This window comes from Gadus macrocephalus, chromosome 4, assembly GCF_031168955.1.
Source record: "Gadus macrocephalus chromosome 4, ASM3116895v1".
NCBI classification, from domain to species: Eukaryota; Metazoa; Chordata; class Actinopteri; order Gadiformes; family Gadidae; genus Gadus; species Gadus macrocephalus.
The window spans coordinates 7,348,451-7,366,210 of NC_082385.1; the positions used below are offsets into that span (position 1 = coordinate 7,348,451).

Genomic DNA, 17,760 nt, shown 5'->3' on the forward strand with positions numbered 1-17,760 from the left:
AAATTCATTTGTAATTAAAAGGCTCAGCCATGCCTTGCTTGCTGATACCTCCTTTGTTTTTATTTGGAAATAAACCTCCAGAGACTCTGTATCTCTGAGAGGTTTACTTTTATAATCAGAAGTTTGAATACGGCTAGATTAAGTTTATTTTTTTCTAATTATAAAGGACAGACGGTGGACAGATGGAAAGATTCGAAGTCAAGAGAAGACCGAATTCATCACGACCTAGATTAGCTAGGTTGAATGTATGGAATATTAAAACATTAATACATATACGTAAGAATAGATTAAAGTATTCAGACGATGAGCTGAGAGAAGGAACACGAGTTGGACATTTCGTCTGACAGCTAGTGTGCTACGGTTGATTCGTAAAGCTTTGAGGAACAGACTCCAGACAATTTTTCGACATCTATTTCCACTTTGATTTGTACTGTTCTGACCACTTCCCTCCGTCTGTGCCTCATGCTTCAGACCACTTCAGAAGTCTGTGGGAGTTCTTCGGGTCAATTCCTGACACTCTTTGGTTCGGCTTCATCCTTCAACACCGCCACCCCAAGACACCCACACACACACACACACACACACACACACACACACACACACACACACACACACACACACACACACACACACACACACACTCTAAGTGTAGGTAGACACACACACACACGCATGCATGCACAAATCTCTCCCTGTCACTCTTTATTCTTGATTTCTCACAAAGTCACAGGATGAGAGTCAGACAGTCAGACAAATATGTTTAAGATTGATGAAACACAGTCTGTGTCTGTGCACACACAGACACAGACACACACACACACACACACACACACACACACACACACACACACACACCACACACACACACACACACACACACACACACACACACACACACACACACACACAAAGACAAAGACAAATACACCCAGCCATACATTCCCGACCACACACCCCTCCCGGCCAGATACACACAAACACACACACAGCCACCGAAAGACGCAAATCCACCCACCCAAATCCACACACCCCTCCCACCCAGACACACACAAACACACACCCCTCCCAGCCAGACACACACAAACACACACCCCTCCCAGCCAGACACACACAAACACACACCCCTCCCACCCAGACACACACAAACACACACCCCTCCCACCCAGACACCCGCCCACATACACACCCAGACACACACACACACACACACACACCATCCTAACCCAAGCTCACCTGGGGACCTGAAGGTCCAGGCCTCGTCGTCGTCAAAGTGCGTGTCGCCGGCCGTTGAAGCGCTCGCCGGGGAAGAAGGCGTGGGCCACGGTGCCCCCCGGCCCGTCGAAGGGGTATCCGTCGTCGTGGTCCGCCTTGGTGAAGTCGATCTGGATGTCGGCGTCGCTGCCCGCCACCTCGTGGAAGTTGAGCGGCGCGATGTCGCTCCACACCTTCAGCGCGTAGTGCATGAGCGCCCGCACCGTGTCCCGCCCCAGCAGCGCCGACTCCTTGGGGAACGTCCTCACCCTGGGGGGGGGGGGGGGGGGGGGGGGGTCAAAAAGCGGAGAAATGTTCAACTTTTCATGCAACTTTTCCTGGCCAATCAGATCGCGTTACCCATACGACAGACACGCCCCCCCTGTCGTCCGTCGACGGACGTGTGCAGTGTGAACGCGGCGTAAAAGAGTTGAAAATGACCTCACGGAATCCCGGGTCTGAATCTCAATCACGACCACCTGCACACGTGAGGGTCGTGACACTGCCACTACAAAGGGCAGGGCCAGGCCTCAGCATGATAACGACCTAGTCGACCACACCTGAGTACTGGGGGGGGGGTCATTAAAGCAGGTTCACTCTCCTTCAGGTCGGCACCCCCTCGGTTGAAGCAGACACTCTGCTGCTTTACTCTTTCAAACGGGCACTTTGCTTTGTCTAATTCTTGCCCCACTTGAATTTAAACTAATGATCCCTAGACATTTGTTTCGCCTTGTTTGGTACCATTCAAATTAATTACCTTTTGGATTTAAGATTGAATTCTGTTTGACTCCCTTCATTATGCGATGGTGTTTGACCCCACCGACTTCTGATAGTATGTATGTTGTGCGTCCTTGCAGTTAAAAATAGTATTCAGCATTGTGTAGAATCTGATTCTACCTATCTTTGTTGTGTATGGGGAATGGTTAACCTAGCAATTGTAAGTGCGTGGCTATTGGTTCTCTGAACGTCCTTACTGTAGCGACAGCGATATATATCTTGTTTCTCTTTCATTTGACAAATGTACTCACTGTAAGTCGCTTTGCCTTGTCAAATTCTTCGTCACAAAACCATTTGTTCTCGTCTTCTTTTTTTTCATGAACTCTTAACTGGGGTACACAGCTCCAGTATGTAGTAAGAGTACAGAAAATAAGTTGCGGTAGACTAGTGACTTTGTGAAGTGACTTTGAGCCGTATTAAACCAGCATGTAAGTAGTTGAGTTGGCTAAGTACGTTGTAAGGTATGTAACTTAAGCAAGTTAGTAAGTTATCTAAGGAGTCCTAAGAGAGTAAGTAGGTTAATAAGGTTGATAGAAAAAGTAACCAAGTAAGAAGGTGAGTAAGTTCAAGGCAAGTAAGTCAATCACAGTTCAAAAGCCACCGTGGAATAAGGAGAGAGGGTGTTTCGTGGGGGGTGAACATGCAATGCAAAAGACGACTGATGACAAAAAAGGGATAAGGGGACCCCAGAGAGCCGAGGGGGAGATGAGAGAAGTGAGGCTACGAGAAAGAGACGGGTTGATCCATCTTTCAAAGCAAGGTCACGTTTCTCAGCAATTTAGCATATCACAAGGGACGAAGGCAGCCGTTTGAACATTAAGAAAGTTAGCGTGAATTCAATAGAGAATGAAACAATGCTCTCCTTCAACGCACGGCAGGGTGCCTGATGTAAACTCACATCAGACCGCCTCAGAGGAATCTGTGTTATCGCTACAAAACACTCCAGAAATTACACCAAAACAAATCAACTTGAAGAATTATTATAAATAATGACCACACTTGAGGCTCAGGGAACCTATCTGGTTAAAGTCGGAGGCTGTAGTCACGGTGACTGTTAAATGAAAACATACACAAATGTGGGTTAAGTATTCCAAAATTGGGGAAAGGCAAAAATAAAAAAAACGGGAAATAAAGTAGGATTATAATGACAGAAATGGACAGAAGAGGGAGGAGTCTAAATCTAAAGGAGGACAGAGTAAAAACAGGAGACGGGGAAGAGGGAGAGACAAGGTGTGCGAGGAGGTCGAGAGGTGTTACGTATCAAGTACGGGGGACGACACCGTCAGACAGAAAGAGCATTAGAGCAGCGGGAGAAATATGCAGAAGTGAAAGAGCAAGGAGGATGGAGAGGTGGAGGAGGTAGTGAAATGCTAAACAGCTCGGCAGAACGAGTTCGCTGGCCGTGGGGACCTTCTTGCCAGCTCACGCATGAAAACTACAGATTCTGTTCGCATATTTCATTGTCATTGCGTCCAGCATTTTTTTGGGGGGGGTTTCCATTTCATGGCCAGGGGCACTCAACCTGCGCACACAAGGCAAACAGTAACAAAAGCCCTGGAGTCAATTTAGCATCTGTTTGAAGCAAGACTTGCTGCTCATAGATTACCAAAACACTCTCTCTCTCTCTCTCTCTCTCTCTCTCTCTCTCTCTCTCTCTCTCTCTCTCTCTCTCTCTCTCTCTCTCTCTCTCTCTCTCTCGCTTACTCCACTCATGTTTTTTTTCCCCCTTTCCAGCGATCATTATGGCCATCTTCTGCACTCTCCTTTTGTAATCCCCACTATTTCTTTATCCCTCTTCTTCTATCCATCTATCGCTTGTTGATTGCATAAAGAAGTGTCAAGTGGCAATCACTTTCATAGGAGAGCCATTTCAAGGTGACCCATGCCGTACAATATAACCTTGGTAACATGTGAACATTAAGATGGTGAGAATCTTGTGATGTACTATCTTTACATTGCCTCTCTGACAAAGTCTAGGCAGAGAAACAATTTATTAATGGATATGCAGTATACAATGTGGCATCTGTTGATTTTTATGCGGGTAAAACCAACAGCATGTGTTAGCCAGCGTAGGCCAATCACTTATATATAATGCAGAACAACCTGGTCTCTGATGAAGTGGTGAGTCCAGTGGACGAGCATGAAGTTCATAGAAAAAAACCATAATATTTGCTTTCTATCCCTTTTAGTGCTGAAAAACCCACTAAACCTTGTGCGGAGACACACAGTCATACACCCCACTGGGGGTTAAACAGTAGGCTATCCCGGCAAAGCTACCAGCATGAGGCAGGGCCTGTGATGATTGTTACATTGAAAGTAGTCGCGGAAGCCTGACTCATTCACTGGCTGTGTGTGTTGCACTGAGCATGAGAAACACCTGGGCCGTTATTACAGTCAATAGGGTTCATCAGAGAACCCATCACATACAGAACACTAATGCCACCATCCAATGCCACCGTTCTTATTAAGCCTTTTCATTTGACTAGTCCTGTTGCATTGATCCTCGCAGCATGAATAGCATGATGTAATTGGGCCTGATTACTGCCACTTGCCGTGAATCACATTGCCTGCTAACGTTGTTCAATTAATATAATGCGTTGAATAATGTGACACAGATTGCAGCGTTGAAGAGCGCGTATTGGGCGTTCCCTCCCAGACTGGTGTTTTTATTAGCATCCTAATGACTCCGTCTTATCGTGTTCCCAATCGGAACGCCCACGGGGGTGTAGCAACAAGGTAAGTGCCTGGCGGATCCATTATAACACTTGTGGTTTTAGAGCAGTGACAATCTTTAAAAAAAAAAATCAAAGTTCACCTGAAACAACAGAACGCCGGCACAGCCACAGTCAGATGGACAACGGCACTTTACGCCACATAAGGACACGATTACCCCTGAGTCGCGGCTGGCGTCGGGTTACCCCATTGGCTCCGCGGGAAACACAAATTGCGAAAGCCGTCATTGTCATGTCAAATACACCGCTAGATTGTGGTATGAAGGGAGCGAGCACAAAAACGTTTCTGTGGTAGATTGAAAGGTGGCAGCGCGGTTGTTTGAGTGCTCTCAGCGTGCGGTCCGCTCCGGGGTGAACTCATTTCCAACCGGTGTTCCGCAAGGAATAAGAGTCGGCTCTGCCGGCGCGGTTCAATTTAGAACCTGGGAAACGGATGATTGTTGGTTTCCCGGCGTGATCCGATCGAATCTCTGCTGCTACCTCCAGCTAGCAAGCTACACGTAAACTGTGAGAGTATCCTACCACCAGTTATACGTTACGACACAGCGGTTATATGTTATATGTTATGTTATATTGTCAATATGTACGCTTTACAGCTGGGCCTGAATACCAGGTGATTCATTACCTGACCACTGTTTAGCGGAAAACAGCAGTTAATGTCGTATCTGGGTGTAAATGTTCTGAAACTGGTCAAATACACCATGTGTTTAAATTAAGAAAATATATTTTAATATGTAAGTAGTGTGCACAAAGTAGAGGTCCTTACCATTTTTTTCCATGAACTATGGTTTAATAAATGCTTTGCTTCTATGGAAATACAAGTAAATATCTGGACATATTTCCTGATTATTTAACTCTTCAAAGACACCGTTAAGCAGACCTGCACTTTGACAGAATGTACCGGTTCTGTTAGATACCTAGGAGAGCCTGCGCTGACTGATACCTGCTATCAGCTCTACATGAGCTGACGAAAGCTCTCCCCGGTTTCCCTCTGCTTCACACACACCTCAACTGGCTCCAGCCGCGGCCAAGATCCCGTTGCCTTAATCCTCCCTACACAACGCAAGAGAGCTCCAACCCACGTGAGCCCGGCTGTACGGTAGCAGATATCCCTCGCACTGTGGAATCCTATACCTCATGGAACCCTGTATCTGCGCGATGAGCTTCCTTCTGCTACTGCTGGGTGTGTGGGGACTGGGCCTAGCTCTTCTATTTAACACCAGGATTCTCGTCTCACAGGTCTGCCTGTGCAACCCTGGACGAATGCACGCATGCACACATGCACGCTTGGCATACACGCACACACACACACAATGATGCATGCATGCATGCATGCTCACACGCAGCCACAAACGTACACATTGATGCACGGCATGCACACACACACACACACACACTCACGCATGCACTCATCCACACGCCAGTTGCGATCAGTCTATATAAACTGTGAATGCGACCCATGCCCGGGTTTCTTGAAGAAGACTTTTTAATCACCCATCATTATTTGCGTTAAAACATTGTAATATCTTTTTTTCTTTTCCCTCTAGTTTACTTCATTTTGACTCCGGTTGTGCGTCTGCCTGGGTTACTTTGGATCTTGATGTGACTCGAGTCTACGCTGAAATGGAATGCTGCCCGGTGCTCAGCATCTCCGCCGCGTGGTCGCTGTCATCTCTCCCGCTTTCATAAAGGAGGGGGGAGGGGGGAGGGGGGAGCTGAATTCGCCTCGGCTTTTAAATCATGGGACACGGCTCCACTAGACACCCCCAGTCGGGACTCAGCTGAGTTATACATTCCCACAGAACCTCCTCCTCTTTCACACTTCTGTCGGCCGTCACATCAACTCCGTCATTAAAAATCCCATTTTTTATACAATAGAAGTTATGTTATATTGTATTCAAGAATACACCCGGTTTGGCTGAAGGAGGCGTTGCCAACGCACAATTAAAAAGAATCCACTTGAAAAGCATTGCCACGCACTGACATTGCCTTACTAGAATCTAGATTGGTAGAAATAGAAAGGGTTGTTTGTGTGTGTATGGGGGGGCGGGGGGGGGGGGGGGGGGGGGGTAAATCAGCATGTCTGATTCAAAAATTCAAAAGTCACCACTCGCCTCTGGTAAACAAGCATATACCCCCCACCCCCAACACACACACACACACACACACACACACACACACACACACACACACACACACACACACACACACACACACACACACACACACAGCAGGCGATAGATTCCATCCAACTCATTTTTATGTTGTTTTATGAGCAGTTTTTCCCTTCTCCGTCCATAGATTCACAGCCGGATTTCTTCACTCTTTTGTCACATGAATAATTGGAGGATACGGTACATGTACGTCTACTTAGCCCGATATTACAATTCACACGTCGCTTTACACCACTTCTAACGGCTCCAACTCCAGAAGACATTGTACTCTCTTCTCCTCCATGAATAATACCAGCTTAAACCGAATCAAAAGGGAGCCTCTACTCAGCTCCACTAATGAAGGAAAAGAAGCCTAGGTCCTCGTTTCCCCCCCCCCCCCCCCCCCCCCCTCATCCTCTCCAGCATTCGTTAACACAACTCATGCTACACCTTCTTCCCTGACAGGCCTACTGCACGTCAGACACGCACACACACGCGCGCAGCACGCACACACCATCAACAATACTGAGATGAACCTCTGCTGCACAGAACTCCTGCCGGCACCTGTCGGCTAACACTGCACCTCGGAACGCTGCGGAACGCCGCGGAGCACCGCTTGTTATCCGAACACGTTGGCGGTGTTCATTTGGCTCGCTCAAGACGATGCATTCTCGAATGGCCGCCGTGCTTCGAGGCTGTATTATTCTGGAACAGTTGATCCCTGCCACACGCCCCCCCTAGATGGGCTTACCGGGGTCCTCTGCCACCGGGACACCGGAATAATGTATAGAACCGGTTTATTGCAGGGTTGGAGCCCTTGGTTACAGTCGGAGCAGGTGCTGCGGCCTCCTGACAGGTCACAGCACTCCTTGGAGCAGTGCCGCTTCACCCAGCCGAGGTCTAATCAGTCATCCACCACCACACACACACACACCATGTATGCTATCTAGGGTCCTAAGGATGGATGTGTGATCCGTGTACGTCTGCTGGGGTTGTTGCTGTTGGAATGCTTGCATGGTGCTGGGAGAGGACAGAGCGTTCGCTGCAATACATATGTTCAGCCATGTAGGGTCGAAATTGAAAGTCGCAAAGGTTTAGCGGCTTCGTTCCGCATTGTGGTTTAGTCCGTTAAGAGCTACTATAAAAAAACATGAGTGGCTCTGTGGATGAAGAACCGCTTCCTATCTGGATAAAAAAAGGGCACTTTCTGATGTTACGAAAACACAACGATTCTTATTTCATCAATATCAGTATTCCGTGTCAGCCAAGTCCGTTCCCCTAGGTGCCACTCAAATCTGAAAACATTGCACCTTTAAATCTGGGGGATTATTAAATCGTCTAACTTACTCCCCAAACAAGACCCTGAGGTCTCGTTATTGGTGATGTTAGATGAGTGTTTACAGGCGGCCCCTTCCTGTATTTGACGGATAGTGGAACTGTTCTTTTGTCAAGAGTTTAAGCCCCAACCTCTGGGTTGTGAAGACCTTTCCTCTTGCCTCTCGGAGGGCAAAGGGTTGTGGGATGGGAGTTTGTGCAGTCGTATGACGCTGACTGCAATAAAGGGCTACAAATAAAACAAATGCTTCATAAATGTACTATCTTAAGATGCTGTTATTGATGTTGATGTTGTTCCTTGCGTTGTATTGGATTTCACTTTTTGTATTCTGTGTCTTTTACGTGAACAGGAAAAACAACATTTTCCCTAGTGGGACAGAGATAAAGTTTGAATTGAAATGGAGGAAACAAACCTGAACAGAATATCAATTATTTACCGGAAAACTTCTGAAAACGCACCACACATTACCACTGCGGCATCCCGGTGGATTTCCAGATAAGCCATCCGTTTTATCATCCGCATTCGAGGGATACAGTACAAGCTCTGTAATCCTCGGACGCAATCCGCTGTTATCTGATTGCATTCAGACGGATTTTACAGTCTGTTGATATCTCAAAGCAGACAGACAGATGTTTACAGTCTAGTGAAATCTCAACGCAGACAGACAGATGTTTACAGTCCAGAGATACCTCAAAGCAGACAGACAGATGAGGACAGTTGGGGGATGTGTCATCAATCCAGTAAGACAGATGTGCACTGTGGCACAGAGCTTTGAGTGTCGTGAACACAGAGAGGAGCGAAGCCCAGGAAGAGATGGTTTGTCTGTTCCACGCTTGCGGAGACAGAGAGCCGACAGGAAGGGGTGAGAGTGAGAGAGCTGGAAGAGAAAGACTGGAGAGAATAGGCGGCGAATGTGAGAGTGTGCATTGATGTAAATGTAGGCTTGCAGCCATGACAGTGTAAGAGTTTGAGTGTGTCAGGCTTAATAACATAACATCAAAGGCCCCAGACTACTTTTAACACTGCATGAAAACATTGTTCGGTGTCATTTATGTTTTTGGGCTATTTCTCCTTGAATAAAGATAATTTATTCTAACCGCTTGCGAAGGCCGTAATGATGTCATATAAAACGTTAAAGTTTTTGCATCTTCAAAGCCTTTCTGTGACACTATAGCCAAGCTGAATGTAGGTCTCTCAATCCTACAATGTTTCTACTTGGACTATATATGGCAGCCCTTGAATACGTTTCCTCTATGATGCCATAACCAAGCTGCTGACTACAGCTTGTCACTTTGACTCCAGACCTTAGCGAAATGCACACAATGGGACTCATCGCAAAACATTTGCATATTTTCCTCTTAATTTGATCTTGCTTTTGTTCGTACACTCGGCTCATACAAGGGTGCCAAGTCAGATTCAGCACACGCTTGTAGAAAGAGGAAATTGCCCTGAATGATGTGTAAATTTGACCTGATTGTAGAGAAGTGTGCGTGTTTGTCTCAATCTGAATTAGCATAATTTATGTCCAGCAAATACTACAAGGAGAGTGGGACGAATATAAATCATGCCTTGGTACAAAAATGGCACAACCTCTGGTATTCTGAACTCCAGCAGAGGTGAATAGTATTATAGTACAATGGTGTAATATTATAGTGTAGTATTGTAGTATAGTATTATAGTACCATAGTATTATAGTGTAGTATTCTGACCTCCAGGAGAGGTGTATGGCATTACAGTATTATAGTATAGTATTATAGTATAGTATATCAGGGTAGTATCCTGACCTCCAGTAGAGACGAATAGTATCACAGTATTATAGTATTAGTATTCTGTCCTCCAGGAGAGATGTATAGTATCACAGTATTATAGTATAGTATCACAGTATTATAGTATTAGTATTCTGTCCTCCTGGAGAGGTGTATAGTATCACAGTATTATAGTATAGTATCACAGTATTATAGTATTAGTATTCTGTCCTCCTGGAGAGGTGTATAGTATTACAGTACTGACCTCCAGGAGAGGTGTATAGTATCACAGTATTATGGTATCACAGTATTATAGTATAGTATCACAGTATTATAGTATTAGTATTCTGTCCTCCAGGAGAGGTGTATAGTATCACAGTATTATAGTATAGTATCACAGTATTATAGCATTAGTATTCTGTCCTCCAGGAGAGGTGTATAGTATCACAGTATTATAGTATAGTATCACAGTATTCTGTCCTCCTGGAGAGGTGTATAGTATTACAGTACTGACCTCCTGGAGAGGTGTATAGTATTACAGTACTGACCTCCAGGAGAGGTGTATAGTATTACAGTACTGACCTCGAGGAGAGGTGTATAGTATCACAGTACTGACCTCCAGGAGAGGTGTATAGTATTACAGTACTGACCTCCAGGAGAGGTGTATAGTATCACAGTACTGACCTCCAGGAGAGGTGTATAGTATCACAGTACTGACCTCCAGGAGAGGTGTATAGTATTACAGTACTGACCTCCAGGAGAGGTGTATAGTATCACAGTACTGACCTCCAGGAGAGGTGTATAGTATCACAGTACTGACCTCCAGGAGAGGTGTATAGTATGACAGTACTGACCTCCAGGAGAGGTGTATAGTATCACAGTACTGACCTCCAGGAGAGGTGTATAGTATTACAGTACTGACCTCCAGGAGAGGTGTATAGTATTACAGTACTGACCTCCAGGAGAGGTGTATAGTATTACAGTACTGACCTCCAGGAGAGGTGTATAGTATTACAGTACTGACCTCCAGGAGAGGTGTATAGTATTACAGTACTGACCTCCGGGAGAGGTGTATAGTATTACAGTACTGACCTCCAGGAGAGGTGTATAGTATTACAGTACTGACCTCCAGGAGAGGTGTATAGTATTACAGTACTGACCTCCAGGAGAGGTGTATAGTATTACAGTACTGACCTCCAGGAGAGGTGTATAGTATTACAGTACTGACCTCCAGGAGAGGTGTCTCTTGGTCCACTTGTTCTGGGGTTTCAGGCTCCGTCGACTGCGGCCCGTCGTCCCGTCTGGCTCAGACACATCTGGCAGAGAACATCTGGGAGTCTGCATCAGGCCCAGCGTGGCCTGGTCTGGAGGAGAGGAGAGCATGATACAGTAAGGGTTCATGAGTGGAGTTGAGTACGATACAATGAGTAGAGTACAGAAGTGGAGTTAATTCATACAGTAGAGTAGAACAGAGGAGTGCAGTAGAATAGTCCAATAGTAAAGTGGTATGTAATAAAGTTTGATACAGTCGTAGAGTATGATACAGTCGTAGAGAGAGTATTACACAGTAGATGAGTAGAATACAATAGTAGAGTAGAGTATAATAAGTAGAATGAAATAGAGAGGAATACAACATAATACATGGTAGAATAGACCAGAGTAAGGTGTAAAATAACACCGTATAATAGAGTAAAGTAGAGTGGGATATAAGAGAATAGAATGCAGGGTATGTAAAGACATTCTTTAAAAGTTAACTTGCTTGTACCAGTTAACGGACGTGTTCAATAATTAAAGTCATAATTAAAGCTCAGTCAGCTGTAGCAGGGTGACTGGCAGACAGACATAATCAAAGCTAATTCCAAACTAATTTAAGATTATTAATCTATAATGACCCATTATGGCTATTATCTATCACATTAAGCCATTGGAACACAATCATCTAATAAAGGAACTTTTAGACAAACTTAAACTGACACACCACCAGTGTAAGCACATAGACGTCCACAAACACACTATGTACAAACAGGCATGCACACATGTTCGTGTGTAGCCACTCACTCCCTCCCTCCCTCCCTTTGCACAACACATTCCCTCATACCTAGGACTCCGGTCTCTGTCAGCCCTCCAAACTTCTGCATGGCTTTAATGGCGTTGGTCAGGGCTTCCTGGGTCTGGAGCTGGCCAGTCACAGGGTCCGGGGGCGGGAGATAGCCAAACTTGCTCAGCCAATCCTGAAGGAGAACAGAGTTAACAAGCTGAGTGTCAGTCAATTGTGGAGGAGAACAGAGTCAACAGGTTGAGTGTCAGCCAATCGTGGAGGAGAACAGAGTCAACAGGTTGAGTGTCAGCCAATCGTGGAGGGTAACAGAGTTAACAGGCTGAGTGTCAGCCAATTATGTAGAAGAACAGAGTTAACAAGCTGAGTGTGAGCCAATCGTGGAGGAGAACAGAGTCAACAGACTGAGTGTCAGCCAATCTCGGCGGAGAACAGAGTTAACAGGCTGTGTGTCAGCCAATCGTGGGGAAGAAAAGAGTTAACAGGCTGAGTTTCAGCCAATCCAAGAGGAGAAAGTAATTACCAGGCAAGTGTCAACCAATCCCGTAAGAAGAACAGGGTTAATATTCGATTAGTTCTCAGTGTTCCCAACACTTGACACTGGGAGACACCTGCTGATGTTTACGGACCAGGTTGGAGCCTCTACACGTATACCCTCTGGCGTTCCAAACAGACCTGTAAATGGGATATGTTCCTCGTTCCTACGGACGCAACACGGCTGCGACTGACTGTTCATTATTGAATATTCTCATTAATTATTCCTCCTGCCTTAAACGTGGATCCGTTGATACAAGCCAGGAAACACTGGAGTAATCAATCATTCAATAACGATGTGAACCAGAGAAAGATAACCAAAAGCCTGGATTACTGAAGCAGCAGAAGAGTGTAGCGCAAATGGCATTATTACAAAATGATGAACGACTAATACAATTTGGAAATTATAATAAACAAATGTTCCTCAGCTTCTGACAATTGACTAATCGTTTCAGCACCAAACATGCACACTCCTTAAAACGAGAGCCAACATTCCCCCCCCTCCAAAGAAACTGCTACTGCCTGACTCCCGGCCAATTTAAATGAAATAGCACGCCATCCTAGAATCTCAAACTCTATTAGCTCAATAACATTCAAACACATTTTAATCCTGCTGCCCCCTTTCTCCTTCAATGTCCCCACTCTCTCTCTCTCTCTCTCTCTCTCTCTCTCTCTCTCTCTCTCTCTCTCTTTCTCCTCATTCTCATTCTCCTCTGCTGCGCTCCACCTCAGCCCCACAAAGGGCCTTTCTCAGAGCCGCAGTCACATGTGGTTAATTTAAAACAGACCTGATATCAGTGCCGAGAGGTGAGTGGCAAAAGTCGATGGCCGGGAAATTGCGCCTTATCGACAACACGGAGGGAGCCTTCCATTCGCTAGATGACTTATCTGCAGCGCACAACCTTCTTCTGCGCTGACTGCCGGGACTACACACACCACCACAATGTACACCACCATGTACACCACCTTACATACCTGGTGGAGGCTGGAATGGAATCTAAGCCCACCTCAAGCATTATCATGGTTTAAGAAGAAGATATCGGTCCCAACGCTTCAAACTCAATGTAACATTACTTGGCCGCTCCTGTCTTGTTATCTTAAGCTATGCATATACTGTACCTTAAGGTTGATACATTTGCTATTTATACATTTACTAGTTATAATAAGTCCCTGTTGTCTGACTTTTTAATACCAATCAGACAGATGGGAGCACCGTATAGCCGTCTGAGTGTTACTTGCTACTATATCACTGGAACTAATCAGAGTTAAGAGAGACCTGACGCTTGTGCACAGAGACCTGGGAGAGAGTGGGGCTTTTATTGTGTAGTACTTATTCATGGCATCATTAAATGACAGATGCCTTTTTCATTTGGATTTAAGTGAAGCGTGTCGTTAGTGGTCCCTGATGAAATGTAACCGTTGCACTAAAGTAAGACATCAGGGGTAAGATTAATCTGTTTGTAAGACATAAAACATCAGGCCAGAAAACGTTTCACTCATCGATAATGTGAAGCTGCACCCTCTGGGCGTGCCCGTTGCCCATGGAAACCCTTTGAACCAGGAAACAAAGTCGGCCAATGCTCATTGAATGTTGAACGTCCAATCACATGGCTGAACGCGTTGCAAATAACACTCTGATTAGCATGAAGGTAAAACCCAGTGACCCCCTGCTAGAGCGGTCCAGTGTTCCATGGCGGCGCCAATACATAATCAATGGGGCACGCCATGGGACTGCCTCGCAGGAATCAGCTGCCTGGTTTGGGGCCGGGGCGGGGACACACTCTGAACCACACCCTGAAGGAACATGACACAGAGAGCGTTGATGTTTTTAAAAGGTGACATATTATACCATCAGGGTGTGAGTGTGATTAGCCGTTACAAGCCGTTATGAAAATCAGCCTCTTCTGACATCACAAGTGGGCGTGTCTACCTAGATGTATGACGGATAGATGAGCAACGTTTGCTACAGTCCACTGGGTAGGGCTGGTAGACTGATCAATCCAGGGTACATCTAGGCGGACACGCCCACTTGTGATGTCAGAAGAGGCAGATTTTCGTAACGGCTTGTAACGGCTAATCCCACTCACACCTGGTGGTATAGTATGTCACCATTAAGGTTAACTCAAAACATACCTTTTTAGTCAGACTTTTAATTAAACAACTTTGGATTGTTTTAAGCACTTGGTGTTACAATTTCTTATATGAAAGTGAAATTGATATACAAATAAAGTTTGATTGATTGATTAACACTGCTTGAGTCTGACAGTGCTGCTAGGCTAGAGAGGAAACCAGTGCAACGGACAATGAGGGGCCACTCACACTAGGGCCGCGGCCCCGTGCCCGAGCTCATTTGCATACTAAAGTCTAGAACGTTTGGCTAATGTGACCACGCCATCCGTATTCCAGCACGGAACAGCCCCTTGGCCACGGGACACTTGGGAGAGGTGTGCCGTGGCCAAAGTACAGATGCTAATGAGATGACACGCGGATACATAACGTGAGCTGGATGACGTAGTCCTTGCGCGACCCTTCTTTCTTTATAGGTCCATGCCCTTCTTCCCAACAACAATCATTTTAAACAATGGCGGCAAGCGGTTCACGAGTGGGTTTACGTTGGTGCGATAGTGAAGTCGAGTGTTTACTTGAAATTTGGGCCGACGACAGCATTCACGTTGTTGTTCTCCATTGTTGTTATGGCGGCGAGGACGCTTGGTGATGACGTATTTATCGTATTACGACGTGATGACGTATGTATGAAGGTCGGAGCAATTGTGCCCAGGCCACGGCCTTTGGGAGCAGTGTGACCACGGACCAGCGGGGGGAGTGGGGGAATCGTGCTGAATCTTCCTGCAGCACGGAACAGGCAAATGGCCCTACTGTGAGTGGCCCCTAAGAAGGCAGTAGGAGGCAGAGGCAGAGGCATCGCTGAGCTTGGGGGGGGGGGAATCGGCAGCCACCTTCAGGCCTCAGCTGCCACTAAATAAACCAGGTCCAATTTACAATGACTGATGGTGCAGTCAGCTTGCGTTTTGCCTCATGTTGTGTTGTGGGAAAGTATACTTCCCTGGCAGATTTATTGATTTCACAGCAAGGTGTTTCTGTCCTGCCTGTCCGAAACCCGAGACAAGACCAAAAACTTATGTCAACAATTATTTATTGCTCACAGAGTTTTCTTGAAAGTAGTCGACTTTTCAAGAACACAGATGAATGGCTCACGACAAAATCACTTAAGGCCCTCCCGCAACACGTTTCACCCTTTGAGGCAGACGATGTATTCTACTCCGTTCCACTCTGCTCCACTCTGTTGTATTCTCTTGTGTTCTATGAGCTCTATTATCTTGTGCTCTATTTCATTCTACCCATTTATATTTTGCTATATTCCTCCCTACAACTTATGCACATAGTGATGACAAATCACACACATACCCGCAGACACAGACAAACAGAAAGACAAAACCCCCTCACACAGAGAGACAGACACACACACACACACACACACACACACACACACACACACACACACACACACACACACACACACACACACACACACACACACACACACACACACACACACACACACACACACACACACACACACAAACACACACACACACACATGCTTATTCATACCACAGGCCAAGTTTGTCCAGCTTGTTGCTTTCAGAACACAGTGTTTTTTAAAGCTTTAATTGTATTGAGAAAACAGTTATGAAAACCAAATCCCTTTATGCAGTGAGGTTTAAACTTCTAAGTTCCTTTTTTGTTATGGGCTGAAAAAGAAAATAAAGATCACTTTATTTATCTCTCAGGTGCTGCACAGCAAAACAACCAAACAACTTTAGCACCAAACACAAAAGGATTTTTCGAAGTCAACAGTGCTTCAACCGGTTAATATTCAGAGGAGGAATCCAAAGAGGAAAAGAAACAAAAGAGAAGTGAAAGAATTTAGCTGTTTGAAGCAGTTTGGGGAGAGACAGAAGAGAACTGAGAAAACACTGTCAGATTAAAAAAAGAGCACAATGTGAACAGATCCCTCCGATCGCAGTTTCAGCTCAACAAACCACCTCCACATGCAAGGGACTTCAAAGGGTACTTTATCTTCTGCCCTTATGTAAATTGTGCTTTATACTATAGGTACTTCTTCAACCTACCATTCATAAAAAATGCATGGAAAGCCATGTGATCGTGTTATTTTAGTTTTTTTCACAGAAAATAAACACATTATTTTTACTGTCTTAGACAATAAAGAATGCATAGAAGTGAAATTAACCAATAGATTACTTTAATCGAGTAATTGATTGACAGTGCTGTGATCTCTATGACTAGGCTGCATTAAATTAGTCATTGCTTGTATTAATTTGTATGGGGCAAATATATAATACAACACACATGTACACTCACACGCACACTCACACTGAACTGATAGAAATACTAAAGAGAGTGGCATCTTTTTGGAAAGTTTTAAAAGCAACTTGTCCTCAAGGGAGCCTTAAATTTCACATTATTTTATACATCAAATACAACCACAGTCTTTGACTTCACATAGCACAACAAAGAGACTGGGAAAGAGACAGTGTGTGTGTTAGAGATTTCACCTGTGTGTGTTTCATATATGAGAGAGAGAGAGAGAGAGAGAGAGAGAGAGAGAGAGAGAGAGAGAGAGAGAGAGAGAGAGAGAGAGAGGGAGAGAGGGAGAGGGAGAGGGAGAGAGAGGGAGAGGGAGAGGGAGAGGGAGAGGGAGAGGGAGAGAGAGGGTCGTAAAGGGTCTTGTATCAACCAAACTCAGCTGGCAGGTGTGAGCGATCTATCAGTCATTCTTCCTTCTGAACATCAATGACGCCTGTTGTTCGGAGAAACGTGGCCGCTTCAAAGACACACAATCACATATTTACAACTTCCTGTCTGATTATCCTCCCCAGTCGACAGAAAGAACTAGAAGGCACTCTAGTGCGTGTAGAAGCAAGCAACAAGCAGTCTCTTGACATGTGTCCTAATCGACCCTGAAGTGTGTCCCCTCATAGAAATAAAAAGCTTTATTTTTGTTACAAAAATGTGTATCAGAGCCAATGAACGACCGGATTGCCAAAATACTCTTGCTGATGTTAATAATTGTATAACTTATTATTAGGACACCCATAACCAATTCCCCTTTATTTCTTAGGAATTCAATCAT

The 17,760-nt window shown here is 45.3% G+C and overlaps 1 protein-coding gene across 1 annotated transcript in view; it reads right to left on the reverse strand.

The window, feature by feature from the left end:
- Positions 1-1,217: 1,217 nt before the first annotated feature.
- LOC132455810 (matrix metalloproteinase-17-like) overlaps positions 1,218-17,760 on the reverse strand; it is a 41,984-nt gene continuing 25,441 nt past the window's right edge. The window contains exons 2-4 of the mRNA XM_060049787.1: positions 12,093-12,225; positions 11,223-11,358; positions 1,218-1,521 (exon numbers count right to left, since the gene is read on the reverse strand). Of these exons, the coding sequence (XP_059905770.1) occupies positions 1,266-1,521; positions 11,223-11,358; positions 12,093-12,225 (525 nt within the window). The 3' untranslated portion in view covers positions 1,218-1,265. The remainder of the gene's footprint in view (positions 1,522-11,222; positions 11,359-12,092; positions 12,226-17,760) is intronic.